This window comes from Anguilla rostrata, chromosome 4 (genome assembly GCF_018555375.3).
Source record: "Anguilla rostrata isolate EN2019 chromosome 4, ASM1855537v3, whole genome shotgun sequence".
Classification (NCBI taxonomy): Eukaryota; Metazoa; Chordata; class Actinopteri; order Anguilliformes; family Anguillidae; genus Anguilla; species Anguilla rostrata.
Window position 1 is genome coordinate 5,892,482 of NC_057936.1, and position 14,503 is coordinate 5,906,984.

The following is a 14,503-nucleotide window of genomic DNA, read 5'->3' on the forward strand; positions in this document are numbered from 1 at the left end:
AGGTATGGAAAATACGAGTGACTCAAACTGCAAATACGCCCACCATGAGTGCAGACTGGGTCATATGGCCAATCATGACACACTGACTCCACTAGAGTAGGCAGAACTGGCCTCACCTTGAGAGTTAATGTGGGTTTAGGTTCGCTGGTATCCCTACTGCTGAATCACTTCCTCCAGACAAGTCCTAGCTGTCACAGAGAGGTTTGCATGTCACAGGAAACATCACAGTGAGCTAAGGCAATAGTCATCTTTCAATGAGAGTGAGACATTTATGTCAAAGAAGCATTTCATCCGTCTATCCATTATCTATACCCGCATACCCTGAGCAGGGTCACAGCGGGTTCTGGAGCCTATTGCAGCATTCATTGGGGTGAAAGGCAGGAATACACTCAATCTATTGCAGGGCACACACACCATTCACTCACACGCTCATACCTATGGACAAATTTAGGGTCTCCAATCGGCCTACCTGCATGCCTTTGGACTGCGGGAAAAAACCCACGCAGACACGGTGTAAAGAAGCACTGTACAGGTGAAATTTAGGATTTAGGCAAACAATACCACATCTCTAGCCCAATAATGAACAGGAAAATGGCCCAACAGTTTGGGTCGTTAGGCCAAACTCGTTAGCTTTTGGCTCGATCTGGCTTTAATGAGTGCGACTCCATTTGATGTAGATCTCTGACTCGTGTGCCGGGCGAGGACTCTGATTGGCTCTGTTTCTGACTCGTGTGCCGGGCGAGGACTCTGATTGGCTCTGTTTCTGACTCGTGTGCCGGGCGAGGACTCTGATTGGCTCTGTTTCTGACTCGTGTGCCGGGCGAGGACTCTGATTGGCTCTGTTTCTGACTCGTGTGCCGGGCGAGGACTCTGATTGGCTCTGTTTCTGGAGCAGCTCAAGACTGCAGTTCAGAAGAGCAAAGAAGTGCAGTGGATCCCCCTGCCTAAGAGAGATAAAGACACCAAGCCCAAAACGCTCTGCAGTGTGGCAGGATGGGGGGCCATCAAAACGAACGGGACCTCAAGCCCACGCCTCCTGGAGGTCAACGTGAGTGTCGTGGACCGAAAGCTGTGCCAAAAAATTTGGAGGAATAAACCGATCACACCCAGGATGATGTGTGCTGGGGGAGGTGCCGACAACAGAGGCTTCTGTCAGGTCTGTGAAATTTTTTTTTAATTGAATACAAAAATCAATTAAATGATAATTTGATATTTGCTTCAGCAATACTTAATTTTTTCTAATGACAGGGGGATTCAGGAGGTCCTCTGGTGTGTAAGGACACAGCGGTGGGCATCGTGTCCTTCAATGAAGCTGGAAACTGCAACACACCTAAAACACCGAATGTTTACACTCAAATATCCAAGTACCTGCCCTGGGTCAAGTGTATCATAAGCAGTATAAAGTGAATAGCTGACAAAATGCTAACCCGTTGTTGAAATTATGCAAATTATGCACATAGTGATGAATAAATTATACATGATACTGCATTTGATTTGGTTGTGTATGTTTGTTTCAGGGAGATGGGGAGGGGGCGGGGGGGCAATGATATCTGTATATTATTTTTCATGGTTCAAAGAGCAGAAACTAATCATGTAAAGCAGTTGTTTCATTTCGAACAAGTCCCCCCCCCCCCCCCCAGCCCCCCTCCCTCCCCCACCCCGCCTTTTGCATCTGACCACATCATTACTAATCCGCCTTTCCTGGAAAACATGCAGCAAGTCACACTAAAGTCACACCACACTGAAGAAAGACATGGGTCTTCAGATGAAACGAACGATTAGCATTAACCGCTGCCCGGGGTGGGGGCGGAAGACCCTGCTGTCGATGAGACCGCTACAGGAAGGGCCTCTGCAAAAGCCCACCAGTCTCTACTCAGCACATGCAACAGGCTGTAGCAGGGGCCAGAATCTCCATCTGTGTGGCTGAAACAGACATAACCAGAAAACACAGCACGCCAAGTTCCCACCAAGAGAATTAGGACGATTAGCTTGCCCTGCTCCCTTGCACAGACAACATGTCAAGCTCTTTGTTTGTTTTATTTTAATTAATTCACACAGAATAAACAGCTAAAACAAGCAGTGAAATGTAAATAATAAAGCAAGATTATAAAATGGAATGTGTGAGTGAGACAAGGAGCACATAATAACCCACACCATAAATATATTTCAGTCAGAACATCTCACACAGTTAGATTGAACATTTCAATGAATATGTAAGAGCATTTTTTTGGTTTTGCACTGAATGGATCTGCTTCAGGTACTACAATGCACACACCAGCGCCCACTACCCTATCAAACCCTACTAAACAGGAGGAATACCATCCATCCATCCACCCATCCATTATCGATATCCGCTAAGCATCCTGGGCAGGGTCGTGGGGGTTGGTTTTTTGTTTATCACACTGTTCTCAAAACTCTAGAGGCTGCAGTGTGTGAGGGTGGCAGCTGTTCCTTGAGATGCTGGAACCACCACGTCTGTCACCAGCAATCACACCACGTTCAAAGTCACACAGATCATACAAAAATCAGCCCAAGCTTAATGGCCAAACAAAAACTACACCTCTTCACCACGTCCACATGCTTTACACATTGTCTTGCAGCCAAATTATTTGTTTGAAGGAGCAGGTTATTGATGCAGGTACTGTATACTTAATAAAGCTGCCACTGAGTATAAATAAAGTAAGCTGGTGTGTGAAATTAAAATGGGCGTCTCATGTGTCTCTGAACGAACGGAAAAGCTGAGGGACTGCTTAACACCTCTGTCCCACACTGCGGTTTCTGAAACAAAGGGGGGGCTTCTTTGAAGAAATGTCAGCGGTTATACAGACAGAAAAACCTCTCACAGATATCTGCTGCATCCTGTTTGGCATCTATAGGCTAAAGGTGCAGCAGTAAACGACTCATTGTGCACATCAGCTATCTTTGGCCCAAAACGTTTGAGAGCCTCTCTGATGCCATGTCTGCACCTCTCCTGACTCCCCTGGTAGTGGGTCTCCTGATTGCCTTGGCACAAGCAAGGAAGTCCCAGCACTACAGAATGTGTATCTGTCTGCAGTGAGATCATAGAGGCCGCCTCTCTCTCTCTCTCTCTCCCTCCCTCTCTCTCTCTCTCTCTCACTTGATGATTTGTGGTCCCTTGTGTGTTTTCTTTGCAGTGTTCATACCTTGTCATTTTGAAAGTCGTTTTTCTTTCATTTTCGTCCTTTGTGTAACTGTTAAATGTTTTGATGTGGGGTGATACCAAATGTGTGTAAATGCAATGAAAGTGGGAAAGTGTAAACACACTCTCTGTGGTTAAAATCTCCTCCTGCGCCAGCCCAACAGGACTCAGGCATTGTGAATGGCAGGGAGGCCCAGCCACACTCCAGACCTTACATTTAGGATAACTTTAGCACATCTTAGGCCCAACAGTCTAAGTCTTCAGGTGCAAACTCATGATCTTTTGGCATTAAGGGGGAGTCTGGAGGTCCTCCCCCAGGACATTTTGAGCGTCAAACACTTCATTGCCTGGTGAATTTTTATGCACCAATTTGTGCCTTTTCTGCATCAATTTATGGTGGAAATGAAAAGGAAAACACTAAATTCAGGGGGACAAATGCATATATTCTAAATACTATAATATGAATAATTTCACAAGACGTGTCCATAACGCTACACAAAACATTGGCTAAAATACTAACACTGCAACATGGGGAGTCACGTTAATTCCCTCCTTAGCAACCGAGTACAACTATCGCCAGGTAGTTTTCTAAGTTCTGTGAACATCACATTCAGACAGTGTACCGACAGCTATTAACTAGCTAGCTACTCATCATACTATCAGATATCATAGTTCATCCATTGACAACTAGCTAGCTAACAATGACGTTAGCTGGCATATTGCTAGGTAACATTACACATATAAGATTACCGTTACCGTTCTTTCCAACAGCTGTGAGTCACTGACTTTAGCTGACGTTGTCATAAAAGTTTTCCCGACCGTGAAAACTGCCTGGCTTGTTTACATTTTAGAAGATGCTAGTGGGTAAATCTATCGCTGTTTCCGTTGCAGAACTTTCGACACAAGCAAATTCGGAAGCGCTATCCCAAAATTTCTTCTTACCATTTTTATTTCTACAAGGGTTATGGGAAGTGAAGTCCATAGTATGATCGGCTTGAGCATTCACCTCTAATTGTTGACTACATATCCCATTTGTGCTTTCGTAAACTCAAACTTTTCGTGGCCATGGGAGTAAACCACTGCTACTGCGTGAAGAGGGGAGTCAATAATTCACGTTATGTTTACAGGCGTTACAGTCCTTTCCGCATAATTTTGAAGTCATCATTTATTGCTGTTGCAGCCTTTATTGAAAGCTTTACATGGGAGAGGGATCAGTTATGGTTGGGGGGACAATTAGATTCTTTACAAAGATTTGGGGGGGACACGTCCCACCCGTCCCCCCCGGTTCCTCTGCCAATTTGTACAGCAGTCATTTCATGGTGAACTAGGCCCCCAGCCTCCTCCACCCAGAGTAGGCCTTCCACATCAGACCACATCATAACTAGAGTAGAGCAGAGTAGAGTAAAGCTTTAATGTCCCCGAGGGGTAATTTGGCTTGCAAACAGCAGTCAATAATAAGTAAAAATGGAATCGATAAATACAATAAACATACATACACATATAAACACAAGTACACAGTTAGCGCCAACATCACTGTTGTCGTTGTCATTTGCCACCAGAATCATCAGAAGCAGCAGCAAGAAAGAAAGAAAAATGGGGGGGGGGGCGGGGTGGCACCGTATCACACCTACGGATAGTCACAGTCCCACTTTCTTTAAAAAGCCAATAGCTGATGGAATAAAAGACCTCATATACCTGTTAGTGTCACCTCAGGGAGGGGTAAAACCTGCACCTTGAGGGGAGCAAATTAAACTCCCAAAAACAAATTTTACCAAGCATCGTATAGCGATAAAACGTGGTGAGCACTAAAGTCACACCACAGCTGAAGAAAGACATGGGTGTTCAGATGAAACGAACGATTAGCATTAACCGCTGCCGGGGGTGGGGGGTGGTGGAGTGGGGGATGGGTGGGTGAGACTGCTAAAGGAAGGGCCTCTGCAAAAGACCACCAATTTGAGAGCCTCTCTGATGCCATGTCTGCACCTCTCCTGACTCCCCTGGTAGTGGGTCTCCTGATTGCCGTGGCACAAGCAAGGAAGTCCCAGCACTACAGAATGTGTATCTGTCTGCAGTGAGATCATAGAGGCCGCCTCTCTCTCTATCTCCCCCCCCTCTCACTTGATGATTTGTGGTCCCTTGTGTGTTTTCTTTGCAGTGTTCATACCTTGTCATTTTGAAAGTCGTTTTTCTTTCATTTTCGTCCTTTGTGTAACTGTTAAATGTTTTGATGTGGTACCAAATGTGTGTAAATGCAGGGAGGCCCAGCCACACTCCAGACCTTACATTTAGGATAACTTTAGCACATCTTAGGCCCAACAGTCTAAGTCTTCAGGTGCAAACTCATGATCTTTTGGCTCAATCTGGCTTTAATGAGTGCCGTGTGAGGACTTTGGGGGGGGACACATTAAGGGGGAGTCTGGGGGTCCTCCCCCAGGACATTTTGAGCATCAAACACTTCATTTCCTGGTGAATTTTTATGCACCAATTTGTGCCTTTTCTGCATCAATTTATGGTGGAAATGTAAAGGAAAACACTAAATTCAGGGGGACAAATGCACATGTTCTAAATACTATAATCTAAATAATTTCACAAGACGTGTCCATAACGTTACACAAAACATTGGCTAAAATACTTGTGATAAACTCTTCTTTAGTCTACCTTTATAGAAAAGAAGTTCTGTCCGCTCTTCACGTTGTTCAGCCTTTTATTGCACGTAACGCATTTTAACAAACTCTTAGCATACAACCTCGTGTTTTCATCTCTCTCGTACTCTAACTTCCGGTACCGTCGTAACTGACGTAACCAATGTAACCGACGTAACAATCTCATTACAATACTAACACTGCAACATGGGGAGTCACGTTAATTCCCTCCTTAGCAACCGAGTACAACTATCGCCAGGTAGTTTTCTAAGTTAAGTGAACATCACATTCAGACAGTGTACCGACAGCTATTAACTAGCTAGCTACTCATCATACTATCAGATATCATAGTTCATTCATTGACAACTAGCTAGCTAACAATGACGTTAGCTGGCATATTGCTAGGTAACATTACACATATAAGATTACCGTTACCGTTCTTCCAACCGCTGTGAGTCACTGACTTTAGCTGACGTTGTCATAAGTTTTCCCGACCGTGAAAACTGCCTGGCTTGTTTACATTTTGGAAGATGCTAGCGGGTAAATCTATCGCTGTTTCCGTCGCAGAACTTTCGACACAAGCAAATTCGGAAGCGCTATCCTAAAATTTCTTATTACCATTTTTATTTCTATAAGGGTTATGGGAAGTGAAGTCCATAGTATGATCGGCTTGAGCATTCACCTCTAATTGTTGACTACATATCCCATTTGTGCTTTCGTAAACTCAAACTTTTCGTGGCCATGGGGGTAAACCACTGCTACTGTGTGAAGAGGGGAGTCAATAATTCACGTTATGTTTACAGGCGTTACAGTCCTTTCCACATAATTTTGAAGTCATCATTTATTGCTGTTGCAGCCTTTATTGAAAGCTTTACATGGGAGAGGGATCAGTTATGGTTGGGGGGACAAATTAGATTCTTTACAAAGATTTGGGGGGGACACGTCCCACCCGTCCCCCCCGGTTCCTCTGCCAATTTGTACAGCAGTCATTTCATGGTGAACTAGGTCCCCAGGCTCCCCCACCCAGAGTAGGCCTTCCACATCAGACCACATCATAACTAGAGTCGAGCAGAGTAGAGTAAAGCTTTAATGGCCCCGAGGGATAATTTGGCTTGCAAACAGCAGTCAATAATAAGTAAAAATGGATTTGATACAAATACAATATAAACATACATGCACACATAAACACAAGTACACAGTTAGCGCCAACGTCACTGTTGTCGTTGTCACTTGTCACCAGAATCATCAGAAGCAGCAGCAAGAAAGAAAGAAAAATAGGGGGGGGGGGGGGGTGCACCGTATCACATTTACGGATAGTCACAGTCCCATTTTCCTTAAAAAGACAATAGCTGATGGAATAAAAGACCTCATATACCTGTTAGTGTCCTGGGGGGGTAAAACCTCTGCCTTGAGGGGAGCAAATTATACTCCCAAAAACAAATTTTACCAAGCATCGTATAGCGATAAAACGTGGTGAGCACTAAAGTCACACCACAGCTGAAGAAAGACAAGGGTGTTCAGATGAAACGAACGATTAGCGTTAACCGCTGCCGGGTGTGGGGGGTGGGTGGTGAGACTGCTAAAGGAAGGGCCTCTGCAAAAGACCACTAGTCTCTACTCAGCACATGCAACAGGCTGTAGCAGAGGCCACCATCTCCATCCATGCGGCTGAAACAGACAGAACCAGAAAACACAGCACACCAAGTTCCCACCAAGAGAATTAGGACGATTAGCTTGCCCTGTTCCATTGCACAGACAACATGACAATCTCTTTGCTCATTTTATTTAAATTAATTCACACAGAATTAACAGCTAAAACAAGCAGTGAAATGTAAATAACAAAGCAAGATTGTAAAATGGAATGTGTGAGTGAGACAAGGAGCTCATACTAACCCACACCATAAATACATTTCAGTAAGAACATCTCACACATTCAGATTAAACAGTTCAATGAATATGTAAGTGCATTTTTTTGGTTTTGCACTGAATCGATCTGCTTCAGGTACTACAATGCACACACCAGCGTCCACTACCCTATCAAACCCTACTAAACAGGAGGAATACCATCCATCCATCCATTATCGATACCCGCTAAGCATCCTGGGCAGGGTCGTGGGGGTTGGTTTTTGTTTATCACATTATTCTCAAAACTCTAGAGGCTGTAGTGTGTGAGGGTGGCAGCTGTTCCTTGAGATGCTGGAACCACCACGTCTGTCACCAGCAATCACACCACGTTCAAAGTCACACAGATCATACAAAAATCAGCCCAAGCTTAATGGCCAAACAAAAACTACACCTCTTCACCACGTCCACATGCTTTACACATTGTCTTGCAGCCAAATGATTTGTTTGAAGGAGCAGGTTATTGATGCAGGTACTGTATACTTAATAAAGCTGCCACCGAGTATAAATAAAGTAAGCTGGTGTGTGAAATTAAAATGGGCGTCTCATGCGTCTCTGAATTCATAGAAAAGCTGATGGACTGCTTAACACCTCTGTCCCACACTGCGGTTTCTGAAACAGGACAAAGGGGGGGCTTCTTTGAAGAAATGGCAGCGGTTATACAGACAGAAAAACCTCTCACAGATATCTGCTGCATCCTGTTTGGCATCTATAGGCTAAAGGTGCAGCAGTAAACGACTCATTGTGCACATCAGCTACCTTTGGCCCAAAACGTTTGAGAGCCTCTCTGATGCCACGTCTGCACCTCTCCTGACTCCCCTGGTAGTGGGTCTCCTGATTGCCTTGGCACAAGCAAGGAAGTCCCAGCACTACAGAATGTGTATCTGTCTGCAGTGAGATCATAGAGGCCGCCTCTCTCTCTATCTCTCTCTCCCTCCCTCCCTCTCTCTCACTTGATGATTTGTGGTCCCTTGTGTGTTTTCTTTGCAGTGTTCATACCAGGCTAACGGTATAACCCAGCTGATTATAACCAGTTATTTGACACATGTGACAAGGTCAGGCACACCTAGTTGAGTCAGTCCCTGGGTACTACCAGGGGGGAACAATCTCTCCCCAGAAACTGAAGCGAACGACTTTTTGGCCATAAATCGTACTGCACCCTTGTTTTCCCACCGGTCCCAGAAGACACTTCCCACCCCACTGAGAGTCGACGGGCTCGTTCCAGTTCACTCCTTCCATCTCTTCCTCGTGTCCTTTCCTCTCTCCTTAGCTCCACCCAAACGTAGGATGAGAGAAAGAGATGCAAGGATGAGATACTTGGACGGAGGAATCAAGGCAACACGTATATGGCTAATGGAACGTCCTTGCTCAGTGAAGCATCAGTTTGAAGCAACAGTTGAAGCACTTTTGCCGTTTGTTGAGGAGGTTTGACGGACATTTTTAGTGCTGCTGACCATAATAAAACTTGACTCTGGAATGTCTGATAAAACAAGTAGCATTAAGAATAGATTTTATGAGTTAATAGCCTACTATTGGCTTGTGTAACTACATCGTATGGCCTCATAGAATTGTGATCAATAAAGGCTAACAACACATTAGTGCTTACTTCTCGTAGGCGTTGTCACAACAGCAGTGAAGTAAACACAGTCATGAAACTACGGTTTCTGTGAAAAATGTATTGTCGAGCTCACACTCACACTGGTGTCTGCGTTCGAAAGCTCCATTTTGCCCTCCGTGTTCTTAGCCTGATACCACTGATGTAGATATATTTATATTCTAAGTTTCCTACAGAATTATCTGAGATGTTAGGTGTTTCATCTAAATTTTCCCCTTTGATTTCCAATCCTGAAACACTCTTGCACACAATACAGGCTGCTTTGCGTTTAATGTCGGCTCGGACAGAAGCATACGTGAATTCTGCCACCTACTGGGCGGTTGTGTGCTAGCCACACATGCATGTTCCAATAGCAGGTAGTAGGTCAGCTGCTCACTCACTCAGTAACGAACAATGACTGTTCTTGGTCAGCCCCCAGGATTCGCCAGAAATAATTTTTTTCTTTTAGATCTTCAAAAATAACCCCAGTGTGAAATTAAAAATGGGGCGCTCGTGGTCTCAACTGCCGGAAAATCTGACCACAGTCTGCGAGCACTCAACAACTTTGAAACCACTTACCCACACTGGGGACTCTGCAATATGACAAAGGATTTGTTTCGTTTTTAAAAAATGTCAGCGGCTGTACTGATGAAAACCTCACAGCTGTCCACAGTTTCCTGACCAGCCTCAATAAAAGCACAGCAGCGAAGGGCTGATCATTGTGCACAGCAGCGATCTTCAGTCCAAACCGTTTGAGAGCTTCTCTGATGCCATGTCTTCACCTTTCCTGACTCCCCTGGTAGTGGGTCTCCTGATTGCCTTGGCCCGAGCAGGTAAGTGTCAGCACTACAGAATGCGTATCTGTCTGCCACTAAATCATAGAGATGGCCTCTCTCTCTCTCTCTCTCTTCTGCCCCAGGTGATGACTTGATTGAGTTCAATATCACGATGCATGCTTATGTATAAAATATGTATATGCACCTAATTTACATTTCTTATTTTCACTTGATGATTTGCGGGCCCTCAAGAGTTTTATTTGATGTGTTCATACCTCGTCATTTTGAAAGTCTTTCATTTTCATCCTTTGTGTAACTTTTAAAAGTATTGACGAGGGGTGATAGAGAATGTAATGAATGTGGGGAAGGATAAAAATGCTCATTGGCTAAAATCTCTTTCTGTCCCAGCCCAACAGGACTCAGGCATTGTGAATGGCAGGGAGGCTCAGCCACACTCCAGACCTTACATGGTCTTTGTGCAAGGGAACAAGCACGCCTGTGGAGGTTTCCTGGTGTCCAACTCCTTCGTAATGACGGCAGCACATTGCCTGGAGTGGTAAGATCTCCTGTTGAACTAGTATTATTAGTATTTACAAAAATGTGAACAAGAGTGTACAAGTCTCAAAAAATAAAAATAAAATTATGCTCATCCTATTGAGCTCTGAAAGGTAGAGTCTGGCACAGACTCAGGTATGTTTTTGTGTGGCATTGAAACATTTCGATACACAAATAAAGTATACATGTGTGATATGAGGAAGTTAACACACCGCTGATTCTTTTACAAAGGGGAGAGAACCTGACAGTTCTACTTGGGGCCCATGACATTTCTGAGAAACGAAAGTCAATCTGGGCTGAAGTAAAATTCTACCACATCCACCCTGGGTACGATCGTGACAGACAGGAGAATGACATCATGCTGCTGCAGGTATGGAGAACACGAGCGACTGAGTCAGCAAAAAAGCCCACCATGAGTGCAGACTGAGTCATACGGCCATTTATGACACACTGACAGACAGAACAGGCCTCATCTCGAGAGTTACGGCGGGTTTATGTTAGCCCCTATCCCTTAGTTACTGCTGAATCACTTCCTTCCAACTAGTCCTAGTTGTCACTGACAGGTCTGCACGTCACAGGTAACATCACAGTGAGCTATAGAGAACAAATTGTCTATGGCTGGGGAACAAGTAAATTGGATGAGTGTGCATGCTTCAGATTGCACAGTGCACTGGTGCAGGAGGTGGCTTCCATCTTATATTTTATATATTTTAGTCACCTCATTATGAGTCATTATAAAAAAATTCTAACATTCATTTTGTGCTGTACGCTTGCTGGCCACTTACAATACCAGGGCTAAACTATTACACTGTTTTAGTGATAATCGGTACTGTCAGTAAGTGCTCAGTGAACCCCAGAGAAAACATTCAGCTGGGGTATACCAAGCTGAAACCAGTACAAGATCAGTGACCCTCAAAGTATAGGTTAGGTCAGAGTAATGTTTACTGTGTGAACTAGACTTAATGCGTTCATGGCTATGAATAACTGTTACATAATGAGTATTGTACCTTATCGGACCTGGGTTTAGTAGTTATTCCAATGGCCTTCGGTATGCACTTATTGTACGTCGCTTTGGATAAAAGCGTCTGCCAAATAAATGTCATGTAAAGTAGATCTCATTAAAGAACTCATGAGCTTTTGGCTTGATCTGGCTTTAATGCTTGTGGCTCAATTTGATGTAGATCGCTGACTTGTGTGCCGGGCGAGGACTCTGATTGGTTGTGTTTCTGACTCGTGTGCCGGGTAAGGACTCTGATTGGCTCTGTTTCTGACTCGTGTGGCAGACTCTGATTGGCTCTGTTTTTGGATCAGCTCAAGACTGCAGTTCAGAAGAGCAAAGAAGTGCAGTGGATCCCCCTGCCAAAGAAAGATAAAGACATCAAGCCCAAAACGCTCTGCAGTGTGGCAGGATGGGGGGCCATCAAAACGAACGGGACCCTAAGCCCACGCCTCCTGGAAGTTAATGTGAGTGTCGTGGACCGAAAGCTGTGCGACAAATTATGGAAAAGACCAATCACAAACAGGATGGTGTGTGCTGGGGGAATTGTCAGCAACAGAGGAGTCTGCAAGGTATGTTTTGTCATTTTTCAATTTTTCATCAAATAAATATTCATGCATTAGATTCACCCTCTTTATCTGTATTATGTCAGAAATACCTATACGTGCCTTAAAGAATAAAAATTCCATTGGAGATAAGAAAAAGTGTGCATCAACCAGCAAAATGAAGAGGAGTGCTGAGCCAAAATATACATAAACCGATCAAACTCATAGGTGAGGTAGCACATCTGCTCTGATGAAGGCAGTAATGCCGAAACACGTCAGCCTTATTCTAATGTGTGCCTCATAATAAATAGTTAAAAGTAAGGAATCTGTATTTGTGTGCTGGGGGAAGTGCCGGCAACAGAGGATTCTGTCAGGTATGTGAAATATTTTTTTTATCGAATACAAAAATCAATGAAATAATATTTTGATATTTGCTCCAGCAATACTTTATTTTTTCTAATGACAGGGGGATTCAGGAGGTCCTCTGGTGTGTAAGGACACAGCGGTGGGCATCGTGGCCTTCGGTGACAGAAACTGCAACACACCTAAAAAACCGGATGTTTACACTAAAATATCCAAGTACCTGCCCTGGGTCAAGTGTATCATAAGCAGTATAAAGTGAGCCGCTGACAAAATGATAACCTGTTGTTGAAATTATGCCAATTATTCACATAGTGATGAATAAATTATACATGATACTGCATTTGATTTGGTTGTGTATGTTTGTTTGGGGGAGATGAAGAGGGGGTTCAAGGAGCAGAAACTAATCATGTAAAGCAGTTGTTTCATTTCGAACAAGCCCCCCCCAGCCCCCCTCTCTCCCTCACCCCGCCTTTTGCATCTGACCACATCATTACTAATCGGCCTTTGCTGGAAAACATGCAGCAAGCTGCTGGTTTTGTGGAAAGTGCACGATGCACTAAAGTCACGACCACAACTGATGAAAGACAAGGGTCTTCAGGCGGAAAGAGCGATTAGCACTCATTGCTGCAGGGGTGAGAGGGGGCAGGTTCTGCTGCGGATGAGACAGCTAAACAAAGAGAGTCTGCAAAGACCACCAGGCATTGCTAAGCACATGCAACAGGCTGTAGCAGAGGCCACCATCTCCATCTCCATTTAAGTGCTGAAAAGTTAAATTCCTAGTGTTAACTCAGTCCAAACAAGATTCTTAACTGGATTTTACTCGTCTGTTTTCACTTTATCAATCAAGGCAGTGCAATCAATCAATCAATCAATCAAAATGTATTCATATAGCGCATTTCACAAACAATTGTCACAATGTCACGTTTACAGGCACTTGGCACCCTGGCCATGGGCCAACCACAGGAGCAGGCTAAGCAATGGTGGCAAGTAAAAACTCCTGGGGAGTGGAAGAACTCAGATGAGGCTCCGTGCGGTGGGGGACCAGTGCCTGTCAGGGTCGGCTCAGGGGCTAGTTGAGTGCTCCATATTGGTCAGTCAGCTGTTTTATCTAATCTTGTCGCATCCAAAAAGTCGAGTACAGCTCATGAGGCGTGAGGGGTGTTGGGGGCAAGCAGCTTGTTCACGTATAGCACTCAGTTACATACTAGAAGGAAACAGGAGCTTAGCTGCATAATTTCTGACTTATCTCATTCCAATCTGTTCAGCACCGAAAATGAGTTACCATTTGCAGAGTTTGCGTGGCAATATTATTTCACTATTATCAAATGTACCAGTTACATATTTGAAGAACTCGAAGCATTAACTGGGCATTCTGACTACATCATTCCATCTGCATGTTGCAGCAGAAATAGATTTGCCAGACTGGGCAATATTTTTCCCATCTTCAAATGTACAGTTCTGATGATTACATGTGCACTGTAGCCTCATCTTCCTGTTCTTAGCTGAAAGGATTGGAACCCGGTGTGGTTCTTCTGCTGCTGTAGCACGTCTGCTTCGAGGTTAGATGCACTGTGTGTTCAGATATGCCCTTTTGCACAGCACTGTTGTAAACAGCTGAGCATTTGAACATTTGTGGCCTTTCTGTTAGCTTGAATGAATCTTCCCATTCTCCTCTCACTTCTGTCATTAAGAAGATATGTCCGCATGCTTTACATATCTTGTCTTGTAGCCAAATGATTTGTTTGGAGCAGCAGGTTATTTGTGTTAATGAACAGGTAGTGTATACTTGATAAAGCTGCCACTGAGTATAAATAAAGTAAGCTGGTGTGTGAAATTAAAATGGGCCGTCTCATGTGTCTCTGAACGAACGGAAAAGCTGAGGGACTGCTTAACACCTCTGTCCCACACTGCGGTTTCTGAAACAGGACAAAGGGGGGGCTTCTTTGAAGAAATGTCAGCGGTTATAAAG

General features: G+C 44.3%; 1 protein-coding gene across 4 annotated transcripts in view; it reads left to right on the forward strand.

Moving 5' to 3' along the window:
* The window catches only part of LOC135252316 (mast cell protease 1A-like), a 38,181-nt gene that overhangs the window by 4,456 nt on the left and 19,222 nt on the right, over nucleotides 1-14,503 (forward strand). The window contains exons 1-5 of one of the 4 annotated variants that reach the window (XM_064330257.1): nucleotides 9,752-10,131; nucleotides 10,483-10,630; nucleotides 10,861-10,999; nucleotides 11,941-12,198; nucleotides 12,638-12,873. In XM_064330257.1, the coding sequence (XP_064186327.1) occupies nucleotides 10,071-10,131; nucleotides 10,483-10,630; nucleotides 10,861-10,999; nucleotides 11,941-12,198; nucleotides 12,638-12,793 (762 nt within the window). In that variant the 5' untranslated portion in view covers nucleotides 9,752-10,070 and the 3' untranslated portion in view covers nucleotides 12,794-12,873. Of the gene's footprint in view, nucleotides 1-9,729; nucleotides 10,132-10,482; nucleotides 10,631-10,860; nucleotides 11,000-11,940; nucleotides 12,199-12,637; nucleotides 12,874-14,503 lie in introns of those variants that run through there. The other 3 variants (XM_064330255.1, XM_064330256.1, XM_064330253.1) reach the window with 3 other exon arrangements.